Source organism: Triturus cristatus, chromosome 9 (genome assembly GCF_964204655.1).
Source record: "Triturus cristatus chromosome 9, aTriCri1.1, whole genome shotgun sequence".
Taxonomy (NCBI): Eukaryota; Metazoa; Chordata; class Amphibia; order Caudata; family Salamandridae; genus Triturus; species Triturus cristatus.
Window position 1 is genome coordinate 432930579 of NC_140592.1, and position 15754 is coordinate 432946332.

The window sequence follows — 15754 nt, forward strand, 5'->3', positions numbered from 1 at the left end:
GGGGGCGTTCCGGCGCAGGAACGCCTCCTAAAAGTGGCTGAGTGAAATCTACAAGATTTCACTCAGTCACTTTTAGGCCCATGCTGCGTCAAAACCCTGCGCCTGCCTGAAGCAGGCATAAGGATTGACGCAGCATTACCAAAATAGGGCCTCCCAGAGCATTGCTGGAGCTGCGTCGCGCTTGCGACGCAACTCCAGCAATGAGCCACTTTTACGGCACAGATGCGTCACGCATCTGTGACGTTTTTTCTCCATGGTGCGCCGCATTGTAAATGCGGCGCATCCATGGAAGCGGAGCTGTGGCGCACAATAACTGGCGCATCCCTGCTGATATGCAGAGATGCGCCAGTTATTGTAAATATGCCCCAAAGAGCACATTATGCTGAAATGATTTGGTGGTGGTCCCATCCTCCTAGGACCACCCCAAGCCCAGTTATGGGCAAAAATACAATCTACAAGATTTCACTCAGTCACTTTTAGGCCCATGCTGCGTCAAAACCCTGCGCCTGCCTGAAGCAGGCATAAGGATTGACGCAGCATTACCAAAATAGGGCCTCCCAGAGCATTGCTGGAGCTGCGTCGCGCTTGCGACGCAACTCCAGCAATGAGCCACTTTTACGGCACAGATGCGTCACGCATCTGTGACGTTTTTTCTCCATGGTGCGCCGCATTGTAAATGCGGCGCATCCATGGAAGCGGAGCTGTGGCGCACAATAACTGGCGCATCCCTGCTGATATGCAGAGATGCGCCAGTTATTGTAAATATGCCCCAAAGAGCACATTATGCTGAAATGATTTGGTGGTGGTCCCATCCTCCTAGGACCACCCCAAGCCCAGTTATGGGCAAAAATACAATCCCAACCAAACCCCTGCACAGCATTATGGAAATATATTCTAGAGTGCATTGAATATTATAGTATCCAATATCAAAACATTCCTCAAGAGGCAGGCTCTCGGGCTCAGCTGAGAAATAATACTATAATACTCACTATACTCTATAATCTTGCCCCATAATGCTTTGCTGGGCCTTTGGTTGGAATTGTATTTTTGCCCATAACTTTGCTTGGGGTGGTCCTAGGAGGATGGGACCACCACTGAATCGTTAGCATGCTAGCTCTTTGTGCTCAAGGCATCTGCTTACCCTCCCCCTAGGTTAGGGGTGACTCCAAAACCATCACCTCTCTCATTGCCTGGTATTTTTCCACATTCACTTTTGTGAATTGGTTGTATGCTTTTTAGCATGTAAAGGTAAAGTTGTTTTATTAAAGAGTTGTGGGTGCAGTAGCTAACTCCGCTACGTAACGGATTTGGAATTTTTGCATGAATTCCGTGTTTTCAATGAAAGGTGTAGTTACCAAACCTCCGCTAGCGGAGCGGAATTCATTGCCCATGGGTAGTCTGTTGCACACTTCTGTGCATCAATGGGAATTTGCAGTTTACAGCTCACAGAAATTAAACAGCCCAAGCAGTATACTATTTCCCATATAGAGGCAAAATATAGAGGGCTGGTATATGGCTAGCTTGTGCATTATATAGTAACGTCAACTCCTATCTAACTTTTCTAATCCACAATAATACCACTCAGCACTGTGCAGCCATTTATAACGAATGCAGGCTGGTTAATATCTCCTTTTCCTGCTTTACGCTCTTACCCTCACTCAAGACCACTCCACCATGGGTCTTATCCATCACTCCAGACTGTACTAGCACTTATACCACTCATCACCGGCTGAACAGACATGGAATACTGAAACGCTCTGGCCCATAAAGCTGGGCACTAGGAGGACTGCACTCTTGTCCAGCACTGCAGGTCCCAATTAGCTACATCCTAAGCGTGCAGCTTTACATCTCACAATGGCACTGATGTGTTTGTAAAACTTACCTTTTGTCCCAAAGTTTTGTCCTGAATTTTGACCAAATGTCCTGAATTTTTGTCCTGATTTTTGACCCTTTGTCTTGAATTTTTACACTCACTATCCTGAATTTGCACCCATGCCAGTTGGTCACCCTGCTCAGGAGGGATAATATGTACTATTCCTACTCCAGTCAGTGCATCAGTAGGGGAAATGTTGGACTCAGGAGGGGAAACATTTACTTGTCCCACTCCAATCTGTGCAACAATAGGGAAAGAGTTGGACTCCAAAAGAGTAAAATGTACTTTTCCCACTCCAGTCTATGAGACAGTAGGGAAAGTACTTCCCTTCAAACACATATCTTATATTAATACCAGTACACCTATAAACCTCACAACCCACTACAACACCATGTATTACTATTTTACAATTTAATTACAAATATAATAACTTAAAATTACTAACTATATTTAAAAACATTACCAATTAAACAAACAATAAAAAATGTACAATTAAAATATCACTTAAATAATGAAATTTTAAAAATTGATATTTTTGTCAACTATATTTTTGCACACAGTATTTCTGTGTCACGAAATTTAAAACTTGATATTTCTGCTACTTAATTTTTTTAACTTGATGTTTTGTCTGAATACTAGTGAGTATATTAAAAATGTATATAATTTTAGGAAATCTAAAAGGTTTTTGGCTAACACTAGAATTAACAAATGATTGTGCAAAGATGCTTAGGCATTGTGCTTTATAATAGGCTAATGCAACAAAAAAAGCAGCAGTATTCCCTAAAAAACAGAAAGCCATGAGCACAATAAACGTTTATGCTCAGTAAATATCTCACAGAACATACACTGGCTAACAGGATGACTACTTAAAACCCCATAATGAAATAAGATGGAAAACAAATAGGTCAACATAACCATCCTTGAACTGCTTTGACCTGGACAGACATTATTTTCTATTAATGATAAGGTATGAAAAGAGCAAGAAAATCAGTGGCTGGAGAAAGTGGCACAAAATCCACTCTCTGATGACATGGTGTTATCTAAATAGCTTAAGCTGTTTATACCCAGACCTAAAATATTTACCATGATTATAGAAGGTACTATGAAATGTCTGGATGACCATGTGACTCTGGACAGAGCAATTGCCCAACTTCAAGTTGTGTTAAAAATGGGCATTTAAAATGGTTTGCATGCACAAAGGAGAGTACTAAAGCCAAGAAACACTGACAGAACCACATCCTGGACTTTGCCCAGCTAGCATGTGGCTTTCAGAACTGGCAGGGAGAGCAGTTTGCACCTGGCTGCCTCTGTTGTTTCTAATTCATCATAGAGCCAGAACATGGATGGGAAATTTGGAGAAAATGTTGAATTTCAAAACTGTTGGACCAAGTTCCTAATTGAAAACAAACTTTTACGTTCAGAAATGAGTTTGAGATTTTTGTAATAGATATATAATGGTGCTTATCAGTGATACAGATTACAGGGGGTGGGGGAGAGAACAGGGCTGTTATTATGATGGGCTTTTCTGATGCAGTGCAAATCCAAGAGCCTGTTTTATGCACCGCGAGCATACATGGAATTCATTTAACCCCATATTTAGGTTTCGTCTGCACAGCGATTGTGCTGTGCTTGTGAAATCTCTTGTAATTAATATATTTTTAAAATGGCTCTTATCAGTTCCCTTAGCCATACTACTGAGTTCAGCCCCTTTTGTTTTGAACTTTTCCATTTTGGTAACTTCCCTTGGCTGCACGCATTTACAATACTTCTATCAGAGCTGTTCACACTGTTTAAGCCCCAATCACTGTCAGGATATGATCTCTTCCCAAGGAAAAGGCAGACAGCTTCTAACAGTATACTGGAATGCTTGCTTTTTAATAAGCTTTTTATTACTTAGTTGTGTAAAGCAGGTGTTTTAGCATTAGAACGTTTGTGGCATTTCCTATTCATGCTCCAGTACCTTTCTATGCACTTTGGAAGCATTATCGGATTGATTATTTCAACTTAATCTATTTGGTCATTACAATCATATTCTAAAAGTTGTAGTAAACATTGCACGTTAAAAATAAAGTCAATATACAAGAGCTGTGCTATATATTGCTGATTTGAAGGTGCGTCTGACGGACCCTTGCTCCTGGACTCTTGGCCTTGGGCTGTTGTACTGTTTTTGAGCCCACTGTTCGCCGGACCCGCTTCGCGGGTCCCGCTTCATTGGAATTGCCGCTGGGGAATCTGTGGAGAGGCTATGCAGTCTGTGTTGTGCTGGGGCTCTTGGGCAGGGCTGCGAGCGTTTCTGCAGGGACTCCGTCTCCCAGGAGTCCCTGCCTGGCCGATTGAGAACACCTGGCCAGCTCTCCCTGTCAGCCCCGCCCCCTGCGCGTCACGTCTGATCTATAACAGTGGAGCTTACTTCCGCTGCGCGGGAGCGTCCCGGGAGAAGCCCAGGACAAGGGCGGGACCGTCTCTGGCCGTCAGGGGCTGAAGGAGGCTGGGCTGGGCCCGCTCTCTGACATTGCGCCCTGTGACCACTTGTTACAGTACGTTCCCTGTATCTAGAGACCTCTGGTGTTTGTTTATATAGTATTGTTCTTTTTAAAGCTCGTTGGCTGCAAAGTATGTCTTCTCCTTCAAATACCACTGTCCAGATCTCTACTCAGGCCGAGGTGGGGTCAGCCACTTTGGGTCCTCTAGACAAATACTTTAGTCGGGTAACCCTAGATATTGACAAAGAGATCGCTTTGGCGGAGAGGCGTGCCGAGCGTAGGTTATCTATTGTACTCCTTAAAATTCCTTTGGAGAAACGGCCACCTCAGGGTTTCCCGGCATTGGTTCCTCCCCTGTCATCCCTAACCCTGCCAGCTGTACTGGAAACGCCTTACGCCTTTCCCCCTTCACCAGAGTTGTTGGCTGGCTCGTCTGTGGGTCACGATGTGCCCATTTTGCCTTCTACCTCGTCCATTATACTAACTGGTTTACCTACAGGGCAGGTGACCACTGCCCAACCGAGTGTGTCAACTCACGTGGCTAAAACTAAACCAAGTGATAAAAGAAGTGCTGCCCCGAAGAAGTGCTATCTTCCTAAACATCCAAAAAAAATAAGGAAGGTTGGAATATGTCTACGCCCTTCCTGCGAGTCTATTAGGGCTGGCTCTGGTGGGGTTAAGATTGTCAAAGACGGAGTTGTTCCGGCTAGTCCTGTATCTAACACGAATGACCCCTCAGCGATGGTGTTGACTGAGACCTTATCTTCTGCTCCACCCCTGCTCCACGAGTTGGAGAGGCTGATGAGGTCTCTCTTGACTCCTATTGAGGAACGAGTTAAAAAATTGGCTGATCGGTTAGATCATTTCGAGCAGGCTACTCTAGATAACTTTTTTTCCACCAAATCCCTAATCAAGTCCCACCCTAGGATGGGGGATAGTATCAATCTTCCGAAACCAAATGGTCAGGCAAATGGTGTGTCCATCGCTGAGCCTCCTCCCCCCGTAGTCAGCATTGCAAGTAGGCCTCAGTCGAAGGGACATATCCCCAAGACTAATTTAGATTTGTCGGACCGTCCAAGTAGTAATACCACTAAAAAAAACAAGCTGCCTGATACTGTGGCTAAAGGTAAAAAAGATAGCTCCAAAAGTGGCAATCCTGTATCTAATGGTTCCCAACCCTCACCAAGCATTTCAACACCTCGTCTTGGTGTTCCTGCTAGGGGTAACAATGACAGTTCCAAAACTAATAACACTGTATTGAATAGTTCCCAACTACCACCAAGTATTCCAACATCCGGTCCTGCTGCTCCTGCCATTATCCTGCCTAACACCCTCCCGATGAAGGCACCCCGTAGGATACCTCCTATGAATCTCACTCCAGATTCTTATCCTTTCAAGGCTGTCCTTACTAATGTACCACCTTTGTTGGCCGGGCAAAGAGAATACTTCCAGATGCTAAAAAACAAGGTAATGCACTGGTTAAAGGTAAATAGACCACTGCCCGGGGAAGTGGACGGGCTGATTATTGGAGTGAGAAGGACAGACTGGATAGGTTGTACTCCTAAGCACTTGGGGGGGGAGTGTATAGTTGTTAATTTTCAAGATCCTAGGGTGGCACATCTGATCACGAAGCAAAATTGGGGCACAAGCAGTGGTGGAATTGGTGTTGTTGATCTTACATTCTTTTATCCAAGACCAACAGGTGTTCAATTTGGTATGATCAGTGAACTAGGTTGCTATAACAATCTCCCCTCCCCAGGGTTTGTTCCTTTCACTGTACCCATACAACAGGGCAACTTTTATAATGGACCAACGTACAATCGTTTTGAAGTGATGAAAGATCCGGGGTGGGTTTATTGACCAAATTCCGATTATTCCACGAACAGTAGGGAAGATATGACCCGTTGGGATATATGTGGGAAGCCTGTGTTAACTGTTTTGACTAAAAATGTGGAACCAAATGAAATGAGAACTGGTTGGGAGACTGTGATTTTGGAGGAAATATGTGGGGAGTGTATTTCAATTTCTGGGTATCTGAAAATGAGGAACTAATTACACTTAGCACTGTTGGCACCCAGGAGGTTGATCACAACACTGAGGATACCACCCGAGAGAGGGAGGGATATGACGGAATCTTAACAAACGACTTTGGGATGTCCTGTGTAGGAGCAGTACCCATAGACGGCCCCAGCCTAGGGAAGTTTTTTTCATGGAACATCGCGGGGCTGAGTAGCAAGTTGATGTCCCAAAACTGGATGGATTTCGTCAATGGCTTTGAAGTTTGTTTATTCCAGGAGACATGGGCTTGTGACCCTATATTTCTTCCTGGTTACTTAAATTTTTCAATCCCGGCCAGTAGAGGCGCTAGGGGTCGACCGATGGAAGGCCTTACAATCTGGATAAGGCAATGTCTTCAAATAACAATCAAAGTGGTGGATTTGGGTTGTAAGGACATCCAAATGCTAAGAATAGCCTCAGAAAAGTGGGGAGGGGTAGATATATACAACATCTATGCCAGGGGCAGTACCACTGGGAGTTCACCCATTCTAGAGGCTTTGTCCACTTTTTTGGAATCGCAGTCCCTGGGTAACAAAGTTGTAGTAGCTGGTGACCTAAATAGGACTTTCGAACCATTGGATAGTTCGGATGATCCCCTAGGGCAAGAGGAGGATACGCAATGGGGTGTTCCGACTTTAAATCTGGCTCCTGTTAAGCGGTGGACGAAAGATATATTACAACTGAATGCCATTTGCCTGGAACATGGGTTGAGAGCCCTAAATGGGAGGACGAAGGGCGATAGGGAAGGTGCCCGTACATTCGACAATGGTCATAACCAAAGTCGGATAGACTATGTCCTTTGCAGCCTCAATTTGTGGCAGTTGGTATGTGACATGAAAATCGAGGGTAGACTGGAAAGTGACCACAATCCCCTCTGTGTGACCCATAACTGGTGGATGGCCATATCAGGGAACCCTCAATTAAGTGACGGCCCAATGCCTATCATGGCTAATGACATGCGCAGACTTAACTGGCCGAGTGTATTGGCGAATGCAGAATCTATGGACTTTATAAGTTCCGAGGTGGATACTGCAATCGCTGATATGGAGGCTGCAAACCCCGTAATCCCAGGTTCTAGGGAAATAACGGACATACACAATAAACTCTTTTCCCTTTTAAAACCGCATTTCTTGAGGTCCCGCAAGATAAATAGGAAACAACCACCCAAACCAGCTAGGTGGTTCAATCATCAGTGCAGGGAAGCCAGGCTAAGCTTGGGAAGAGCAATCAGGAATAGGGACAGGGCAGCGATTAGCGAGGCTAGGAAGCACTACAAGGTTAGCGTATCGCTAGCAAAAAAAACATGGGACGAAAAGTATTGGGTAGAACTAAAGGAGGCCTCGGGGGCTAAGGATTCCAGGTTATTTTGGAATATTGTCAAGTGGGGTAGAGGTGGAACTCCAAATAAACCCAACAATAATGTCGCTGAGGGTGCCTGGGTGGATTATTTCAAACCCCAATATGCTGAGATTACCGAGTTTAAGGATGTGGAAGTAATTTCAGCTGTATTCCCCACTGGTAATTTATTTTTCCTTAAAGAAACTGAAGTTGCAATATGCTCTGCCCAAGGGGGAAGGGCCCCGGGTCTAGATGGGATACCCTCTGATGTTTTTATAAACGATAAGGCGAGGTGGGCTAGGCATGTATTCCTTTTAGGAAATGCTATTGCGAAGGGAACGGCAGTCCCAGAGTTATAGAAGGGAGCAAATATTATACCCATATATAAAAAAGGGGATCGGTCCCTCCCGGCCAATTATAGGCCGATAAGTTTGATTGCCACTATCCAAAAAGTGGTAGGGAGAATGGTGGTAAATCGACAAATGGACTGGGTAGATGAGAACAACGCCCTGTCCCCTTATCAGGCTGGTTTTCGGCGGGCTACAAGCACAGTCGACCAGGTGTTTTGCTTTGCTCTGCTGCAGTGGGGGACGGTGGTGCTCGGCGAGGGCAGCCTGTATGTTGCCTTTGTCGACTTGCGGGCTGCCTTCAACCTGGTACCAAGGAGAAAGCTCTGGGCAGTTCTGAGCGAAATAGGCCTTCCGGCTGAGTTACTCACTCTGATAATGAGGCTGCATGAGTGTAATTTCACCAAAGTTCAGTGGGGTATGAATGGTGAATCATCTGCCGACTTTCCGATTGAACGCGGAGTACGACAGGGGTGTGCTATGGCCCCCCTGCTTTTTTCCCTATTTATTAACGGAATTGTGGCTCGGATGCTGGATGCCAGTGTCGATGCACCCTCATTGGCGGGCCTCAGGGTTCCGATCCTGATGTTCGCCGACGATACGCTGATTTTGTCTAAAACACCGGCTGGCTTGCAGCGAGCTTTAAACATCTTCGATCTTTTCTGTAGGGAATATGGCCTGGAAGTTAACGTGGGCAAGACCAAGCTGATGGCCTTCTCACCAAAACGTAGACCCCGGCCTAAAATACTTCTGAACAACTGTGAGCTTGAGGTGGTTACTGTATTTACCTACCTTGGGGTGCAGATAGCAAACAATCTAAAATGGTCTCAACATATAGAAAAGGCGGTCCTGAGGCATCAACAGATTTCGGGGGCACTTCGGGTGGAACACAAAAAGTCTAAATCAAAGCCTATAAAACCAGTCCTGGCAGTATATGATGCCAAGGCTATTGGGTCTGCCCTATATGGGACTGAGCTGTGGGGTTTCGAGAGGCTTCTCCCCTTGCAAATATCGGAGAATAGGTTCCTTAGGGGAATCACGGGTCTCCCTCAGAGTACACCATTAATCCCGCTTGGTCTTGATTTAGGGAGAAGATCAGTTAGTGACCGAGCGCGATTGCGCCCGATTCTCTATTGGAGACGCCTCTGGACTATCCCAGAGATACGGCATTATGCAGAGGGGTTCCTTGCCATAATTAAAGCTGACACCTTTCATAAAATAGTCTGGTTAAAAAATCTTAGGACTGCTCTAGGTGACCTCGGCCTCTCCAATCTATGGGATAATCCATCTGGGGAACCCTTTCCAAGTAAAAACATAATTAAAAGCTTATATTGGGACTGGATAGATGGCAGACTCTGGAGTAGAACGAGATTAGACACAATGGCGGGGCGTTTCTTAGAAATCAAACTGTGTCCTGTATTGGAACTATACTGGGACAGTATTACTAACCCAGGGGATAGGAAGCTTTTCTTCCAGTTAAGATCAGGTGCCCTTCCTCTGAGATCACTGACGGGTAGGTGGAGGAGTTCAACCACCTCGTGCTGCCCGGTTTGTGGTGCAACTGAGGAAAATATAGGTCACTTTCTATTCCTGTGTAAAGCTTATGCCACCCCGAGAAGAGTTTGGTTAGCTCCTGTTTGTAGAAATCTAGGGACAACCAGGGGTGTTGAGGCACTACAAATTATTTGCACCACCACTGATATGCCTATTGTTCTGGGTACAGCAAAGTATCTGGGGTGGGCATGGTCCATTAGACGGAGGGCAATTTCTATTAATGTAATATAACTGGGGTAACAAGTAATCTCTGTGTAAATGTACACCAAAGATTTTTATTGTTTATGTATGCACAACTGTTTTAACAGTATGTATAAATAGGAACATTTTTAATGTGATGTATTTTAAATGTATGTTTGTGCTTTTATGAGTATATTCCTCGAATAAAGCTTTGAATACAGAATACAGAATACTGATAAACAGGCAGCCACAAGTGCAGTTACCTTGCAGATAACAGGGTCATTATTTGAATGGTGCAGCAGCACTGGGCCCAAAAGTTGTCAGAACTTCTCTAAACGCATAATATTGATATATTTGACTAATAAACAGGCAGTCATAATTGAAGTTACCTTGCATTTAAAGGGGACTTGATTTGAATGGTGCAGCAGGTGCAGTGGCATCGGGACCAAAAGCTCTTGGGACCCCACTAAACGCAGAATATTGCTAAATGTTAGTACTAAACAAGCAATCACAAGTGCAGTTATCTAGCAGGCACTAGGGCCATGATTTTAGGGGTGCTGCAGGTGCAGTGCCACAGGGGACAAAAGTTGTAAGAACTCCACTAAACACCAAGTATTGCTATATTTAACTACTAAGTAAACAGTCACCATTGCAGTTACCTTAAAGACAACAGGGTCATGATTTGAATGGTGCAGCAGGTGTAGGGGCACTGTGCCTAAAAGTTGTCAGAACTTCTCTAAACGCTTCAAATTGCTATATTTTAGTACTATACAGGCAATCACAATGACAATTGTGATTGCCTGTATAGTACTAAAATATAGTAATTTGAAGCGTTTGGAGAGGTTCTGATGACTTTGCAGTTAAATGGGGCTTGGTTTGAATGGTACATCAGGTGCAGTGGCACTGGACCCAAAAGGTGCCAGAACTCCTCAAAACACCAAATATTGCAAAGATGTTACTAATAAACAGGCAGCCAAATGTCCAGTTATCTAGCAGGCAATAGGATTATGATTTGAATTGTGCAGCAGATGCAGTAGCACCGGGACCCTAAACTCTAGGCACCTTACTAATTACTTAATATTGCTATATTTTACTACTAAACAGTCAGTTACAAGTGCAGTTACCTTGCAGACAACGGGGTCATTATTTGAATGGTGCAGCAGGTGTAGTGGCACCGGGCCCAAAAGTTGCCAAAACTTCTCTAAAAACCTGAAATTGCTGTATTTTACTACTATACAGCAGACACAGTTGCAGTTATCTTCCAGTTAAAAGGGGTTTGATTTGAATGGTGCAGCAGGTGCAATGGCACCAGGACCAAAAGATGTAGGGACCCAACTAACCACAGAATATTGCTAAATGTTACAACTAAACAGGCAATCACAAGTGCAGTTAGGTAGCAGAGTAGGGCCATGATTGCAATGGTGCTACATGTGCAGTGGTACTGGGGCCAAAAGTGGTCAGAACTCCTCTAAACACAAAATATTGATATGTTTAACTACTAAATAAGCAGTCACAAGTGCAGTTACCTTGCAAGCACTAGGGTCATGATTTAAATGGTGCAGCAGGTGCAATGGCACTGGGGCCCAAAGCTCTGGGAACCCCTCTAAACACCAAATATTGCAATATTTTAGCACTAAACAGGCAGGCACAAATGCAGTTATATTGCATGTATGAGGGCCATGGTTTGAATTGTGCAGCAGGTGCAGTGGCATCAGGCCCAAAAGTTGTCAGAACTCCTCTAAACACACAATATTGCTATTACATCAATTAATTCTATTATTTCTCTCTTTCGCTTCATTTTTCCCAAAATTACTGTTACTTTCTCACACTATACCACCAGTAACAGCACAATATACTGCTTTTTGTGTACAGAAACAAGGCATAACACTTTAACAGACTTTCTGTAACTTGTATTGTACAACTACTCAGCAAGCCACAACTACCAACAAAAAACAGCTTATTATTAATTACATAAACAAAACCTAATATATTTATCAGTGCTTTTTCTCTTAGTCAGTCAGTCAGAAATCTTTTTTTTCGTAAAATACCATAAAAGATACAACAATCAGAACGGGCATCAAACTTTCCGATTTGAAACAGCATACACATAAACGTTAAAAGAGATGCAATTATAAAAAATTACAAAAATTGACAAGACAACAACAGCATACACAGGAAACCTAAACAACAATTAGCGTGTAATGCATGGCTTTTGGTGCCGCAGACAACCCCTGAGTCAGTGCTTTATTTTCAGGCGAAACAGGACAGTAACAGAAAAAAAGGTAAGCCTCGCTCAATATTTCCAAGCTGTATTATCTGAAAATAAAACACTAACTCATTGAAATGTTGGTTTAAATTAATTCACTTTACGCCCAGCAGACACATAAAACAGGCTCTTTGCTCTGCAGACACATAAAACAAGCTCTTTGCTCTGTGCCATTAAAGCCAATAAAATACAACTCCCCAGGATTAATAATTATTTCTTAGAAGTAGGTGTATATACAAGTCCTTAGATATAAAATTGTTGCATTTTTGAGGAGCAATGCATAGCCACCATCTTTTACAATGAAAAGCCTGTACCATAGCCCATAACTTGATGGGCTTTGCTGGCGCAGCGAAGAGCCGAGCGCCTGTTTTATCCACCTTAAGGGGCAGATTTACAATGAAAGTGACTCAGTGCATTCCGCAAGCCATTTGGCTGTGCCGCACTGAGTCACTTTCAAAGCACAGGGATGCAACATAATTACAACAATATGTCACATCTCTGTGCTTCCCCCTGCGCTGGCGCACAAACTGCAGCCATGCGCCGGTGCAGGCACCCTTGCCCCATGGTGAAAGGATGCCTGCGTCGTGGGGAGATTGTTTTTGTGCAGGAAGGGGCACCTTCCTGCACAAATACAATCACTATAGGCATTTTCCTCTTTCAATGTGTGCTGTAGAATGCAGCACGCATTGAAAGAGGAAAATACGAGGAGAAATTAAAACATTTCTCCTCGATGCGCCTCCCCTGGGGAGGTGTAGTATTCACACTAATTTCCGGAATTCCAGATTTACGATTCCTCGTAAATCTGGAAATGTGTCTGATTCCATGGGTATTGCGCAGGAACACCCACAGCAACACCCATGGTACGCCCCTTTCTCGCAAAGTTCTGAGTGTAAAGGGGCCATATTTACAAGGACAGGAAAAGTCATGCAGGGTGGCTTTTCCTGTCCTTGTATATATGGAGAAGTAAAATGCGCCACCACTACGTCACAAAAAGTGACGTACTGGTGGCGCAGGGGGCTTGTAAATCTGCCCCTATGAGCGTAAAGTGAGTTCTGATAACCCAGTGTTTCTCTAAGTTAGTACTGTGTTTTCAGACAGTACGGCTCAGAAACAGAAATAGGCAAACGTTGCTTTCTTTTTTTCCGAGCTGTGCTGTCTGAAAACAGAGCACGAACTCTGAGAATTAATAGTTAAATGAAATCACTTAAGACAGCTGGCGCCTGAAACGAGCGCCGGGCTCCTGCACTGTGCTACTATAGCCCATACGGCCCCACGACTGTGCATTTCAGAAACGCTCTTAAAAAACATAAAAGTACCTTCTTTCCAACTGCAGGACGTAGCGGCACATGTGTTGCTTCCAGAGTCAGCTCGCTGTGTGCGTTATTTCCTGCTCCGACTCAAAACTATCCAAACAGTTCTAAGTAGTGACCTCGAATCAACTTCTCGCTGCTGTTACAAATTAATCCGCAGGCAAAGAACTCGGAGCCAGCCAGGCAAGAAGCAACCGGGCAGGAAAGTCAGATTCCTCATAGTTGCAGTGAAATTAGGCCAATCATTGCCAACTATACTCCCAGTGGAATAAAGGGGTTTTCGACAGGTGGAGTCTACAAAGGCTGCCCTGCCTCTTCTATCGTCAGCCTAACATACATCTCCCTGCTTCTCGTGTGAACTGCATGGTGGTCCAAGCCGGAGATAGGGTTCCCAACTGGTTGACTGGAATTTTCTGGCCGAGAGTGGTAAAAAAACCAAACATCAGACAAGTCATTAAAATCTCAAAATATTTTCTCCTTGTGAATATAAACTCAAGGAAACGAACTAACGCCATGAAATGTATCCAGATCACATCAATTAAATTCGAACTACTTGCCAACTATCTGAAACATTTCTGGGGCGTCTAAAACTTCAGGAGAAAACAGAACTTCAGACTCTGGTGCGGCTCCAACTGTCTGGAGCTCCCTACTCGAATAGTTCGACGTCTTAAAAACCTCTGCCAATCCCGCAAAAAAACTCCGTTAACCGTTTAAGGTCTATTTTAACCTATCACTGGCTTTGCCTATTCTCACATTCCTCCGGATCCCTTTTGTTTTCATCCTCCATAGAATTCATTCCAAAGCACCAATTATTTCCACTTCTTCATTCCTCGTCTTCTTTCTAATTACCTTCTCTCCTGCCTTCCCTCTTACATAAAGCCAACTCCACCTGGTTTCGCCTCTTTGTTTAATACTGAAATTAATGTAAGTTCTAATGTATTGCTTTGTCTCCTATGTTATTGTAAAGATATTCTGGTCACCACAATATAGGAAATTCAGATGCCTACCCTTTCTCCCTATGTAAAGTGCATTAACGTCTTTCATATGGGGAGTTATGCTATATAAATATGTGAAACAAAATTAATAGATAACACGTCCTAAGAATTGTTAAAGCTTTCTAGACTATTCCTAAAACAAATTTAGGGCAGAAGCAACCTTGGTGAATTAAAAAATATCACATGGACGATTTAAAACAAATTATTATTGGTATGCCAGTTCCTGGCCCTTCAGGAGCCCAAAACATTTGCAAAATGTCCAGTATTTTTCTGTGAGAAAGATAGAAACTTTACTGGAGAGAGGCTCACGTGTCTCGCAAAATTCTCACATTTTAGAGGCTCAGGCTTGAGTGCTCAGCAAATCTTGTATTTACTTTGCATTCTGGGACTTGTGGTGCTGAATTTATACTGAAATCTAAAGGACTGTAAGTCCTATAAAGCAAAGGGAAAAACCTCGACTGGATGAGCTACGCATGAATGGGTCGCTGTTAAATTTTAATAAACAGCCAAAATGGTGTCACTCAATATGAATGGCACTGCCATTTGTAAATGGCTGTTATGTGGCTTTATTCACAATTAAGCTGAATACTGGCAGGGAGTCTGTCTTGTGAGCTGTTCCGAAATGTAAGTGACAGTCTAACAGAGCAATGCCGAAGTTGGATGACCCCAATCTCTTTTATGGTTTATTAGTGTTACTTCTGTAATGTTTTTTTAATACACGAGGCAAGCCTAAGAGAAAGCCGTCACTAGGTCAGACCTCAAATGTGCGCCCTTCCATTCCATACATTTCTCATATGATGTAACTCTTACAGGCACCTGCCACCACAATGGAGTGGGTTCTGTACATCGAAGCAGGAGTGTGGAGAGGTCATAACGTTGTCACCAGATAATCTAAACCCAAAATATCGGCAGGTATTCCAGACTGAATTCTTGTACGTGTAAAGCAGTATAAAGGAAAGGTGGACGTCACACGGCCAGGTAATCAAGCACCAGTCGTGAAAATAATCCTCTGCCCTTGATAACAATTATGGCTGTCATCCTACTACCCGAAGTAGCCCTAGTTTTTATTGTACTGGGTCCTCCTAGGCGTGTTCCTTCGATTATTCACAAAGGTTCAACTGTGTTAACGACATCTTTGGAATAAATTGAAGCACAGAGGCTTAGGTGATTTTCTGCTAAAGGCGCCTATAGAAGTTGAGGGTCAGACACGGGGCCTTTACCAGGGATGCAGACTTCCTCTCTTGCTTTTTAGTCTTTTTTTAAGGATGACATTTAGAATACATTTACCTTTACCACTGATTTAATGCATGCTCCAGGTTTAGGAAGATATATCCGTTGATGTTACTTTTC

General features: G+C 43.7%; 1 protein-coding gene across 1 annotated transcript in view; it reads right to left on the reverse strand.

The window, feature by feature from the left end:
• Positions 1-13767, reverse strand: part of LOC146798097 (cytochrome P450 2G1-like) — a 1186024-nt gene extending 1172257 nt beyond the window's left edge. The window contains exon 1 of the mRNA XM_085625315.1: positions 13416-13767. Coding sequence (XP_085481441.1) covers positions 13416-13447 — 32 coding nt within the window. The 5' untranslated portion in view covers positions 13448-13767. The remainder of the gene's footprint in view (positions 1-13415) is intronic.
• Between the last annotated feature and the right edge of the window lie 1987 nt (positions 13768-15754).